Source organism: Procambarus clarkii, chromosome 91 (genome assembly GCF_040958095.1).
Source record: "Procambarus clarkii isolate CNS0578487 chromosome 91, FALCON_Pclarkii_2.0, whole genome shotgun sequence".
NCBI classification, from domain to species: domain Eukaryota; kingdom Metazoa; phylum Arthropoda; class Malacostraca; order Decapoda; family Cambaridae; genus Procambarus; species Procambarus clarkii.
Window position 1 is genome coordinate 645,582 of NC_091240.1, and position 14,967 is coordinate 660,548.

General features: G+C 39.4%; 1 protein-coding gene across 1 annotated transcript in view; it reads left to right on the forward strand.

The window, feature by feature from the left end:
* The first annotated feature begins 8,562 nt into the window (after positions 1-8,562).
* Positions 8,563-14,967, forward strand: part of LOC123773881 (uncharacterized) — a 288,461-nt gene continuing 282,056 nt past the window's right edge. Inside the window, exon 1 of the mRNA XM_069318603.1 lies at positions 8,563-8,987. Within this exon, the coding sequence (XP_069174704.1) occupies positions 8,913-8,987 (75 nt within the window). The 5' untranslated portion in view covers positions 8,563-8,912. The remainder of the gene's footprint in view (positions 8,988-14,967) is intronic.

Consider the following 14,967-nt stretch of genomic DNA (forward strand, 5'->3'; position numbering starts at 1 on the left):
AGAGGAAACGCACACTGCATCTATGGTTCCTGCCTGCCATCTGAGGAGATGGAAGAACTCAACAATTAGTGACAAGTAACCTTGTACCTTGCATGTAACAAATGTTGTAACCCTTTTTGTGTAATGAAATCTTAAATAAAATATGATGAATAAATACACAAAATATAGGGGGTGGTAGAAGACAAAATACGAGTGTACGCGGGTACCCCCCACAAGACTCTCCTGGATGCTATATATCTTCTTCTTGTAGGCATGCCTAGGGTCCCTTACAAGTAAGTAATTATCATAAGAGGGTCCCTTACAAATACAACTATATATATATATATATATATATATATATATATATATATATATATATATATATATATATATATATATATATATATATATATGTCGTACCTAGTAGCCAGAACGCACTTCTATGCCTACTATTCAAGGCCCGATTTGCTTAATAAGCCAAGTTTTCATGAATTAATATATTTTCTCTAATTTTTTTCTTATGAAATTATAAAGCTACCCATTTCATTATGTATGAGGTCAAATTTTTTTAGAGTTAAAATTAACGTAGATATATGACCGAACCTAACCAACCCTACCTAACCTAACCTAACCTATCTTTATAGGTTAGGTTAGGTTAGGTAGCAGAAAAAGTTAGGTTAGGTAGGTTAGGTAGTCGAAAAACAATTAATTCATGAAAACTTGGCTTATTAGGCAAATTGGGCCTTGCATAGTAGGCTGAGAAGTGCGTTCTGGCTACTAGGTACGACATATATATATATATATATATATAAATATATATATATATATATATATATATATATATATATATATATATATATATATATATATATATATATATATATATATATATTAGTATATTTTGGTAGCAGTCTTTCCTGTAGACATATATTATTAAATATGACCGAAAAAGTAAGATTAATAATTCTAACACGAATTTTCTCAATGTTTCTTATATTTTTTCACTGTTGATGGTAACTGAAAAATCAATTCTCTAAAAATTCATTTTTATTTCTAGTCTGACGCGACGCTTGAACGTGTTTCGTAATAACTTATTACACTTTCAAAGACTTTAGTTTACACACACACAACTATAACCTGCAAACACTAAACAGAGTTCTTCTATGTTATAATTTTAAACAGCTTTCATCTTATATACCTCCATTTGGGTGAGGCGATATGTTACAACAGTTTTGGATGAGGTGAACAAAACTTTCAACACAAGACAGAACACGAAACAATGGGTATATATTGGGTAAATTAAATGGACGAATGGAAGTAACTGCAAAGGGCCTATTGGCCCATATTTCTTGATGCTTCTATATTGGTGCGGAGTCTTGAAGTGAGTAGAATATAGTCGTGCATTAATTGGCTGTTGATTGCTGGTGTCGACTTCTTAATGTGTAGTGCCTTGCAGATATCTAGCCGCCTGCTATCGCTGTATCTATCGATGATTTCCGTGTTTTTTGCTAAGACTTCTCTGGTGATGGTCTGGTTGTGAGAAGAGATTATATGTTCCTTATTGGTACCCTGTTGCTTATGCATCGTTAATCGCCTGGAAAGAGATGTTGTTGTCTTGCCTATATACTGAATTCTTTGAAGCTTACAGTCCCCAAGTGGGCATTTGAAGGCATAGACGACATTGGTCTCTTTTAAAGCGTTCTGCATTGTGTCTGGAGAGTTTCTCATGAGTAGGTACGCAGTTTTCTTGGTTTTATAGTAGATCGTCAATTGTATCTTCTGATTTTTGTCTGTAGGGATAACGTTTCTATTAACAATATCTTTCAGGACCCTTTCCTCCGTTTTATGAGCTGTGGAAAAGAAGTTCCTGTAAAATAGTCTAATAGGGGGTACAGGTGTTGTGTTAGTTGTCTCTTCAGAGGTTGCATGGCGTTTCACTTTCCTTCTTATGATGTCTTCATCAAAACCATTGGAGAAGCCGTTGTTGACTAGGACCTTCCTTACCCTACAGAGTTCTTCATCGACTTGCTTCCATCCTGAGCTGTGGCTGAGAGCACAGTCGACATAAGCGTTAACGACACTCCTCTTGTACCTGTCTGGGCAGTCACTGTTGGCATTGAGGCACATTCCTATGTTTGTTTCCTTAGCGTAGACTGCAGTGTGGAAACCTCCACTCCTTTCCATGACTGTTACATCTAGAAAGGGCAGCTTACAAGCAGAACTTATTGCGGAAGGAGGAAAGAATCGAGGCAATTACAGAAGCACCATACTGTCTCCCGAGCTCAAAGCGGCATACGTCATTCTTAAAAAAGACGAATATCTGGCGAAAATGAACCTCATTCTCTCTGACCAAACTAAATTCCAAAGGGTAACGAAGGACACTACAGCTGAACTGAAGGCAAAGGTCAACAAATTGATCGAAACTGTGAACGCCAAGAAATCCGGACTCCACCTGCCATAGATTATTGGGGAATATAAGCCTGGATACGCGTATGGAAATGTCAAGACACATAAGCCTGGAAACCCACTTCGACCAATCATTAGCCAGATACCCACACCCACATACAGACTGGCGAAGCGACTCAACGGCCTGCTGACTTCTTATGTCCCTTGCACCTTCAGCCTGAAGTCTCCAAAGGAATTTGTTGACTTACTGCGGGGAACACGGGCCACAGGGATAAGAGCCTTGTTGGACGTAGAATCACTGTTTACCAACGTACCTGTGGATGAAACAATCGCTCGACAGAGTGTAACGTGATAGCGGACAGAGTGTATCGTGATTGGCCTGTACTCCTCTTGATATACCAGAAAACATTCTAAGGAAACTACTCCAAACTTGTACTAAAGACACCCTTCTCGAGCCCGGATGGGCACATGTATAAGCAAGTAGATTTGGGTGTTCATGGTAGGTCGCTCTATTCTTATGTGAATTGCCCACATAAGAATATTCACATAAGAATAGAGCGATTCACATAAGAATAGAGCGACCTACCATGAACACCCAAATCACGGAACTATTTACTCTACCCACCATGAGAGTAAGGACAAGACAAGAACATATCGATGCCAACACAGAAGACAATGTCCAACATAACAGGCCAATTACACTGGATTAATCTTTGTGTTTAGATAGGAGATGCCTCGTATGGGCCAATAAGCCTTCTGCAGCCCCTATGTTTATCCCTTATGTATCCCCCCATGTTTTTCACCTTCATTGTATTATCACCTGACCTAATGCGGGTATAAAATCAACTAGTATTGTAAGATCTGTTCACTTGAGAATGAACCATGGAGGTTCGAAACGTCGTGCAAATTATACAAATAAGTGTAATACACTCTATAGTAAATCACTTCTTTTCTTCACCTTAATAGTACGAAAATGAGTTTTGGAGAACTCCTATTCCAATTCGTGTTACACCCTGATGCTAAGAAAATGGTTAGAGGGATAGAAGCCCTATACCAGAAAATAATAAATACAGAATATGCGGTCATATTCAATGAAACATATATATATATATATATATATATATATATATATATATATATATATATATATATATATATATATATATATATATATATATATATATATATATAAGATAGTCTTTATAAGCTCAACATCAGACTAAACAATAAATAAGATATCGGTACCTAGAGGTATATTCTACTTTATCGGTATAAACAGATATTTTACATAAATTCTGATTCATACACAGAACTAAAGATTGCATGTTGGCCGGTCAGTAAGCTGGTGTGAAAGCTTTAATAACCCTCCCGCTGTTGGTAAGCCTTGAACCCAACACCAAAACAACAGCTTTCTTTCACATTAACAAAAAAATCCCTTTATAAACAATATGTCGGGAACTATTAGCGCCAGGTCAGAGCAAAGAAAACAAGGGAGCTACAACACATTCAATAAACTTACATAATTCCAAAAATGACTAAGAAAATCATGATAAATACATTTAAACTAGGTTCAGGATAAAAGCTTCCTAATTACGCTATTCTCGAGGTGGTCAAGCAGTCACCTGGACTCGTAGACACTCCCCTCCTTCCCCAATGTAAGACGAACGAGAAACAAGTAACAGGGGCACCAGTCAGAGGCTTAGGACCCGCGCAGGAATATCCCTACAAACCCAAAATAATAAATAAATAAATTAAAAACAAAAACTCAGCCAGACTGCACACTTCCCGGTTCTGTAAATGTTTATTAGTTCTCTATGCAACGCTGACGAAGAGCAATAGCTTATACGCACTAAATAATAACAGTTTACAGTACGGCCAAGCAATGGTCCAAGTGGCTGGGTGAAACCAACGAATGTTATACTTTATTCTGTCATTCCAAAACTTCTATATTTTGTGTATCGAGTAACCCTCCTGCCTGTGTACTCACACACACACAGCAACGCAACCTATCCACTCACAGCGACTCAGGCTGTGCCTATCCCACACAATGGCAACCCAGCCATTGTGTGGGTAGGCACACATATATCATTATCCTGGAGGCGAACATTGACTCCTTCAGATATTTCGTCACTCGTTTTGTTAAGCCTATTTGTTAAAAACGTCATTTCTTAATTAATATTTATCTATTCCCATATTGACCTTAAAATAAAGTTGTTTTAACACGTGAACTTAAGTTTCTGCTTGACAAGATACTCCCACAATATCCGATAATTATAAATGACATCACCACTCTGCAATAGACTGCAATTTAGCTTCAATGACACTGTCTCCACTTTAACCTGATCGTTAATCACAAGCTTCGCTCCAACCCAACAATGATCTGAATAGCTGAGCGGAACGGTACTGCAAGAGCTAACTTAATCATGTAAATGTATACATGTATATTCTGTCAAGTCTGGGAACCATAATTTTAGAGAATGTGTGTACTCGGAGACACCCCCATTAATCTTATCCTCATCCCGGAGACCAATATATTTCAGAAGCGTAACTAAAGCCGGAGATACACGTGTTCAACTGAATGCTACAAACCCCCACTGAAGTAAAACAATTAAAGTATTCACCAAAATTAGCATTTCCGATTATTATGTCTAAAAAAATACAATCAATCTATCGAGATCAATTCCGCCCCTCTCCTTCTTGTGAGTATCAGAGGTATTATACACATTAAGTTGAGAAATGGAGGTATCAAGAAACGAAATACTCGCATACGGAATATTAGCAATATCATCCAACTCTATTATTTAATGACCTTAATTTGAGGAGAGTAAGGGGGGGGGGAGGAACTCCATTAATAATCAATATCACTTACACCATCCAGAGGCCAGGTAATGAGTCACGGGTGGGCGCGAGCGGACAAACTACTCAATTGGTCAGTTCGGAAACGCCAGCCACGATCTGCCTTCCCTGGTGGTTCACACCAGATTCCTGGACACTATTTAGTCAGGTATTTATAATATTTCCCCGGGCATTGCGTTTCAGGTCATATATCATCACGTAACCAAAGGACACTATGTAGCCAGTCACATATATATGTCACCATACATGAATGTTTGACATATCTTAAAAGTTATAAAGACTAAACAGCAGTAATACTTACATTCGTCGCGCAGTCCGATGTTGGCGGGTCCACTGTAAGAACTGAAGACTTGTGTCCTCTACTTATGTGGACCATAATGCCTCTTCCTTCGCCTTGTTTCAAGATCGTTTAATGAGGTCATTATATATATATACCACAACACTCAATATTGTGTCACACACCTGTCACATATATGTCACACCTGTCACCTTCTTAAAACAGTTTTAAAAGTTTTTAATATATTTTCAAGGCGTTTGACCTTGTCAATTTATTAGTTTACTTTGTTATCAAAGTTAGTTCCAACTAGCACTATCAAAATATCTTCATGTTAATTTCAACATGTTAACAATTTCACCATAAAACTTCAGCACCATAGCGTCACTATACTCATAACTCAACACATTTCTATAATTCATAGATTCATGTCAATATCAAAGTTTCACTGTATTTCTGGATTTTTAGTGTACACGCAAAAATATTCTCCATGGACACAATGGTCACCATCCACGGACACTATACAAAAGACCCCATGTACACATTCACAGTATCACTATAGGTGCTCTACGTTTTCCTTACTACACTTCTGTATAACCACAATATTAGTCACTATATTTCCAGCACATCACAATAATTAAGTACATTTCACTATATCACATACTCTATCGCCAAAACTATATTTTCAATCAACACAATAGAATTTGTTTTGACGTTTCATTATAAATTGTCACCATATTTGTCATTATTAAACTTGGAATTCCTGTGTTCTGCACTTCACTAGAATATCACAACACTTTACAACTCTCACCATAAGAATCCACAACGAACTTCACTATATGTCTCTTACACTCACTATTACACATTGTCAGCAATTCTTAAGTCGCCTCCCTCTTCGTTATGCTCTACTTCTGTGTACTGGAGGGGGATATACCCCCCCCTCTCACACCCTCCACAACAACACACCCCCACTCCACACCAATCCACCCACCACACCTCACCCACAGCAGACGGGGCCTGAGTGATGTCGCTGGTAGAGGGCGGACGACGAGGCTGGTAAGCGCCACTAACAAGGCAGTTCACTTCCCAACACTTCTTGTCCTGAGTTGCCTTAGTAAGCTGATATATATAACCTGATGTTGAATTATTATTATCATTATCATTATTATCATTATTATTATTATTGTTATTATTATTATTTATCTGTCTATTTATAATTATAAGAATTTATCTGCCACCTCAAAGAAAAATTACTAACTCAGTATCCACCATTTCAACACCAACCTCTAATCATCCAAATCATCACTACCACCTCCCACCCCACACACCACCCCAACTTAAACTACCACTACTACCACCCACACCACCCCACCCTTCACTACGAACACCAACATTCACTTCACCACCACAACATCACCCACTCCACCCCAACCCACATTTCCGCCAGTTAGCTAAGGTTCTTTGTCTTTTATTTAAAAGTTTAGTATTTGTATTATTTAAAATATCATAAATCACATCCTAGTCGATACACAACCTGACAAAACACCCAGAACCAGGGAAGAACCAGGGGGAGAACCAGGGGGGGGGGGAGAACCAGGGGGGGGAGAACCAGGGGGGGGGAAACCAGGGGGGGGGGAGAACCAGGGGGAGAACCAGGGGGGGGGGAGAGAACTAGGGGGGAGAATCAGGGGGGAAGAACGAATAAACAAACATTAAATAATCATAGAACCTAAGAAACTGTGTCACCGGTGAGGGCACAGCCTCCGGGGCATTCACAGGACAGGAAAGGTCCTATTAACAATGACAAATTACAAATTACAAACAATTGACGACCATTACCTCTGTAAACAATGAAATGCAAACCTTTGACTGCTAGATACAAATCATGAGCCCAATGAGAGAAACAAACCATTACATATACTACAGTACTTAACCGTACACATTCGTACGTTGCCCAGTTACATAACTACGAAATACAGCATAACTGGAAAAATTAGTTGTGAAAAACAATATTCTTCAGCAAGCACAGAAGACATGTTAGCACCAACCACAAAGGTATTAGAAAGCACACCAGACACCGTTGTTGCCCCAGACAGTATATGGTATAATAAGCGCAGGCAACGACAGTTTAATGGGTAGTAGTACGAGCGATTTTTTTACGGGCTCACCATAGCCCGTACTACTTGGAACTGTGTTCCAGGTAGCGAATCTTTAACAACAGTGATTCTGTGGCACTGTTCATACCTACTCTAAGGTGTTGATGCTGCCCACAACTTTCAATGCTTAGGTAGCTTGAAATTTATGTTTATATATTTATGTAAGTTGTTAGAATTGCATTTCATTTTTGTAAAGGAACATTAAGGACAACAATAACAATAATAATATTTATATAATAAATCAACATCAGGTTATATATATCAGCTTAATAAGGCAACTCAGGACAAGAAATGTTGGGGAAGTGAACTGCCTTGTTAGTGGCGCTTACCAGCCTCGTCGTCCGCCCTCTACCAGCGACATCACTCAGGCCCCGTCTGCTGTGGGTGAGGTGTGGCTTGGTGTGTGTGTGGTGGGTGGAGTGGGGGTGTGTTGATGTGGAGGGTGAGAGGGGGGGGGGGTATAACCCCTTCCAGTACACAGAAGTAGAGCATAACGAAGAGGGAGGCGACTTAAGAAATGTGTAATAGTGAGTGTAAGAGACATATAGTGAATTTCGTTGTGGATTCTTATTATGATGAGAGTTGGAAGGTGTTGTGATATTCTAGTGTTTAATAATAGCAAATATGGTGTTAAGTTATGATGAAATGCAAAAACACATTCTTTGGTGTTAATTGAAATTATAGTTTTGGCGATATGGTATGTGATATAGTGAAATGTACTTAATTATAGTGATGTGCTGGAAATAATGACTAATAGTGTGATTATACAGCAGTGTAGTAAGGAAAACGTAGAGCTCCCATAGTGATTCTGTGAATGTGTACATGGTGTCTTTTGTATAGTGTCCGTGGATGGTGACCATTGTGTCCATGGAGAATATTTTTGCGTGTACACTATAAATCCAGAAATACAGTGAAACTTTGATATTGACATGAATTTGTGAATTATGGAAATGTGTTGAGTTATGAGTATAGTGACGCTATGGTGCTGAACATTTATGGCGAAATTTTTAACATGTTGAAATTAACATGAATATATTTTGATAGTGCTAGTTGGAACTAATTTTGCTAATAAAGTGACAAGGTCAAATGTCTTGAAAATACATTAAACTATTAAAACTGTCTTAAATTAAGAAGGTGACAGGTGTGTGACATTTATGTGACAAGTGTGTGACATAATATTGAGTGCTGTGATATATATACCTTATTAAACGATCTTGAAACAAGTCGAAGGAAGAGGCATTATGGACTACATAAGTAGAGGACACAAGTCTTCAGTTCATACAGTGGACCCGCCAACATCGGACAGCGCGACTAATGTAAGTATTACTGCTGTTTAGTCTTTATAACTTTTTAAGAGATATGTGACTGACGGTCAAACCATACATGTATGGTTATATATATGTAGCTGGCTACATAATTGTCTTGTGGTTACTTGATGATATATTGAAAGCTACACAATATCCGGGTAAAATGGTATATATGTCAGCTGGCTATATGGTATCCAGAGGATAAACGATGATATAGCCGGTTACGCAGTGTCCGGATATGTAACAATGTCCGGGTATAGCAATATAGTGTTGGATATAGTGTCCGAGGAGTGTGTGGTGATGGATCACAAGGCACATACACCAGCGAGGCTTCAAAATATTCAGTGACCGAGGGTGGGCGAGGAATGGCCGCAGCCTCACAGGGAGTTGAAGTGCCTTCAAACATTCCTTACGTCTGAGAGCTGTAATTACCTCACCGTACAGCTTAGCCAGGGAGCCTGGCCTGGGTCACTGTAGTGTCAAGCACTGTACTCACTGTACTCGTCTCGTGTTTGGGGAAGTATTCTCAACAAGGGGGAGGGGGGGGGGCGATATCTTTTTCATCTCGATGTTCGAAGATTTGTAGCAATTCATGTGTTTCAACTTATGTTTCCCAGAGTGTGTTTATATCTTGGACTTGACACGCTTTGTCTCTGTCTGGCTGTCTGTCTGTTTGTCTGTTTTCCTGTCTATCTGTCTTTGTCTGTCTGTTTCTATACGGGAAAGTCGAGCCTGCAAGATGCGAGGCTGTCACTAATTAAGCCTCCAATATCCGTTATGAACTCCCCCCTCCCCTCTTCTCCTCCCTCCCCCTCTCCCCCAACTCCACTCTCTCCCCCATCTCCCTCCTCTATCTAACCCCCCCCCCTCTCCCCCAACTCCACCTTTCTCCCCTGTTCACCTAGCATTAAGTAGGTTCCTGGGAGTGAGACAGCTGCCACGAGCGGCTTCCTGGGGATGTGTGCGTGAGAGAGAAATATATGTAGGAGATATAGGTCGGGAGTCAGTACATTAGACAACCGACGGTTAGAAAAGCGGGGGGGTCCAGGAGCTAACAGCTCGATCCTGCAGGCGCATATGGCAAATACACATCCCTAGGATGGTTCTCTTCTGAGGGAGGTCCTCTTCTCGTGGTGCTCAAAGACTTGTGATGTCTTTGGTGGTGAGAACGTAATAGTTCTACTGAAACAATTAACGACCTAAGCTTCTTAAATGCATAAAAATGTGACTAAAGGCTGGTATTAGTGTTTAAAGACTTGGGATTAATTATAGTATTGACACTTGCGCCAGTAGCACTTATCTTTGGAACGGCTTCACCACAACACGCAAGATAACACTTAGCATAGTTTAATGCACAAACTTGCTTATACACGAGGTGTTTCAATTTACTTGCGATTGGTGTTAAAGCTACATCGCGTTAGAGAGACTTGAGGTGTCTAACAGATAACTGTCTGCGCAGCACCAGCCTCGTCTAACGCTTAGGACAATGGAGCTTAAAGACTCCCAGGACGGTCCATCTAATTTCCACTATAATGTTGGTACTGAATGTAAAACATGAACAAATATATTTTTACTCTGAAATAATAAAATTTTATAACGACATTAGACGACACCAAGTGGCAGGCGAAGGCCACAGGAAGATAACCATCAAAGCGACAATGTTGTGGCTTTGTAGCACAACACTACACTACATTACACACAGAAATCACAATAGCGTGATGCATCAAATGAAAAAGGCAGCGACTGGGATGCTCTCGGACGTCGGTTGAATCCTCGTCACGGCCCTTGGGGATTTGTTCTTGTGGCTTTGGGTAATTAGATGGATTCAGTTTAGTTATAAAAATGGTATTATTTCAGAGCAGAAGTATGTTCATGTTCTACATTCAGCGCCAACATTATAGTGAGTAAACATGTCATACGTCTTCATTACTTACGTAATGTTAGGAAGCTTTGATTGGTGTGGACAGTAGTTGGCCACTAGGAATGCAGCTGGCACGTCGACCCGTAACATTTTACACAACCAAAAAAGATTCTGAATGCCTTTAAAGAAATCTTATTATATGTTGCTCATTATTTTGCAATTTCCTGACAAATATTGAAACAAAACGGTTAGTATGATACAAAAGCTATTATTTAATAATCTCGAAATTTAATCAAACAAAATTTCCAACCAATAATAAAATTGATTAAACATTATTTGGAGTGTGGGAGGCAGAGTGTTAGATTGTATCACCTCAGGGTCGGGCCAGCCACTCCCACGGCTGGCGGGCTAGATGAGAGACGCTTCGCTGAGTGATGATGGATCTGGCATCTATACAACAGCTGTTGAAGAGTCTTGTAAACAACAGCGAGTTATAAGAAGCAAACTTGGTTAAAATATGAGGACTATTGTGTTCTTGACAGCAGTGTACTACACATTTTCCTCAGCATATTAAACTTTGGCTAAAATGTGTTTAAAGTTGTGTCTGAGGTGAATTCGCGAAGCACAACAACAGCCTAAAGTAAATTATAAGCCTTTTTTATATGATTATTTTTTACCACAGACTTGGCCACACATTTACAATGCTAACCTGCATGTATATATTTTCTTCTGTCGTACATGGGACAGGGTTAGAGATATGATAGACATTTCGTGCAGTGATTTATTGAACAATTAACCACGGAAGGTGATTGTAGTGCTTTTAAAATGTTAATCTAACCAATAAACATAAATACACAGATTTATGTCTGTCCTATATATGTATAGGACACTACACTACACTATACATTTGTTCATATGTATAGGACACTACACTACACTATACATTTGTTCATATGTATAGGACACTACACTACACTATACATTTGTTCATATGTATAGGACACTACACTACACTATACATTTGTTCTTATGTATAGGACTCATCAATTCAATTTTATGTCATGTGTGGAGGTTACATATTTCTCCTTACATACAGTGGCTAGATCAATTTTAAATTTCACACACGTGTGAGACTACAATATTGTCATCTGCTATATACAAAAACTGTGGGATAAATCAGGAACGGCATTTGTATTTACTTTGTTATATAAATATTTTATTTACATTCTGATTGGTCTTTGGCAATTTTATACGAAGCTGTTATTTATTCTCATGTGTCAACAGCAATCAATGTAGTGTTAGAATTTTATCGATTATTTATTAACTCGATGCAAGCCTAGATTTTATTTTAAAAGTAAAAATGTTGACACACGTCGTCTGCTCGGTTTAATGGAGTATCTTAAACTTGGTCCAAATACAGGATATTAATTTTCTCGTGACTCGTATATGCATCTCGAGGAAGATGGAATTTGAATGTATAAAATTAGAATCAGAAAAAAATATTCTTGTTTTATTCATTTTTGTTTTGACATTTGCTTTTGTTTTATGAACAATTTAACAATATTATGCATATTACACCAATCACTCGCCCGGCTCATCTCTTAAGATATATAAATGATTTAACACTGTAATTTTGAGCAAATAGCACTTGACAAATAGCACAAGGTAAATAGCACTTGACCAATTCGCTGATTGAACAGAATGTGGGGACTACAAATCACAATATATAAAACATGCTTTTAGATTTTCACTAAAAAAAATAAAACAAACAAATCTACAATTACCTACCCCAGCCATAAATCACGCACCGTCCATCACGTTCGACAACACAAATACCTTGGGAAGCACTCCCACTCCCCGCTTCTTACCTGGAAAACCCGAAATAAAACCTCTAAAGCAAGCTACCCAACCAAGACTCAACATTCATAAAGCCCTCCCTGGCACCTCCTGGAAAACACCATAAAATACTTGTTATTATTCACATCTTTATTGACAAAATTAATTACAATTTTGCCTAATCTGAGGATTTCGATTAAGTCTTATTAAAGTGAGGATAATGCTGGTATTCACTGTCACGCAGGACAGAGGGTCATACATAAGACAATAGGTCTAAACTGTAGGCGGAAGCACATATATTTATGTGCATTCTTACAATCAATGTTATATTCTTACAATCAATCTTTTTATTCTTACATTCTTACAATCAATGTTTTAATGTATGAATATGTAAAAACTTTATATTTTGCACTGCCAAACAACCTAAAATATTGCTCCGTTTCTAACCTACATTGGAAGTCAACATGGCTACTGGTAGGCGGTAAAGAACGCTGGGCGGCACGTGTCTTGTCGGAAATTTCGACACTAAATTACTAACCCCTGACATACCAAGCAAAAACCTTTGTTAGGAATATACTAATATTACTAACCACTAACTTCATTATAAGAAAATGGGTTTCAGTGGCTTCTCAGAGAAAATGGGAAGTTTGCCATGTCACCCGAATATCTGTTTATACATAACACATATCTTTAAACCATCTTTAGACGGGAGACATCTCCCGTCACGCAGGGTGCAGTCGCACCTCCACAGATTTCCAGTATCAGCTCTTGATACTGGTAATGGCTCAAAAGGGCCACCACTTACAGGCTATTCATGCCCGTGCCACCTCTTGGGTGGCTTCATCTTCATCTTAACACATTCACAAAGGAGACTCCCGTCATGCAGGGTGCATTCGCACCTCCACAGATCTCCAGTATCAGCTCTTGATACTGGTAATGGCTCAAAAGGGCCACCACTTACGGGCTATTCATGCCCGTGCCACCTTTTGGGTGGCTTAATCTTCATCAATCAATCAACCATCTTTAACACATTCACACGGGAGACATCTCCCGTCACGCAGAGTGCAGTCGCACCTCCACAGATCTCCAGTATCATCTATTGATACTGGTAATGGCTCAAAATGGACACAATTTACGGGCTATTCATGCCCGTGCCACCTTTTGGGTGGTTTAATCTTCATCAATTAATCAATCTTTAAACCACCAGCCTGGGAACTAAATATGATAAAATATTCTCCAAGACTGGATTTAACTAAAACACAAACTCAAAGTCTACTTCCCTAAATCAAAAATAATGAATTCAGAACCGCGCTCCTGGACGAGTCTGAATGCAGGCGATGAGTCACAATAACGTGGCTGAAGTATGTTAACCAGACCACACACTAGAAGGTGAAGGGACGACGACGTTTCGGTCCGTCCTGGACCATTCTCAAGTCATTTTGTCAACCTCAATCGACTTGAGAATGGTCCAGGACGGACCGAAACGTCGTCGTCCCTTCACCTTCTAGTGTGTGGTCTGGTCAACACGAGTCTGAAGCCGGTGGGGAAGGAGCCACCACCCCGTAGTGGCTTATGGATGTACAAATGACAACACCAAGAGAATCTCGCCTCTCTTGAGTCGCCACGTGCATATCTCATACACCTCCTCACGAGCTTCTCTCCACAAAGGAACCACTGAGTCTCCGACCGAAGAACTCGCTAACCTTGGGAAGTATTGTACCCGGTTAAAATTTATTGTATTTATATATATACTGTATATATATTAGTGGCCATTAATTATATGCTTTTTGACCGGTTATGATACCAGCGAGACACCCGGAACGGGTATAAGCATTTGTTCCACTTCCATATATCTTTTCCCCTGTTATATGTCGTGTATTGTAGTAGTAGATTACTACTTTGTAGTTACTCGGTAAGTGCAGTCCAAGGGAGGAAGAAATTACAACGAGTCGTCCTGGTACGAGGCAATCCGAGTCGCCATTAGGGCTTAAACCATCGAGTGAGTGAGTGAATATCAAGGGGAAAGCGCCGTCATTACGACTATATAGCACTTGGAAGGGGTAAGGATAAGGATTTAGGATGGGACGGGGGGAAGGAATGGTGCCCAACAACTTGGACGGTCGGGGACTGAACGCCGACCTGCATGAAGTGAAACTTCATGCAGGCTACATTCATAACCCCCCCCCCCCCCCCCCTCCCCCCCAAATATGTGAGCAGGAAAACATCTGACAGAATAATCACAGAACATACAGTCTACTTTTAAATATACAATACACTTTGAAATAATAATAA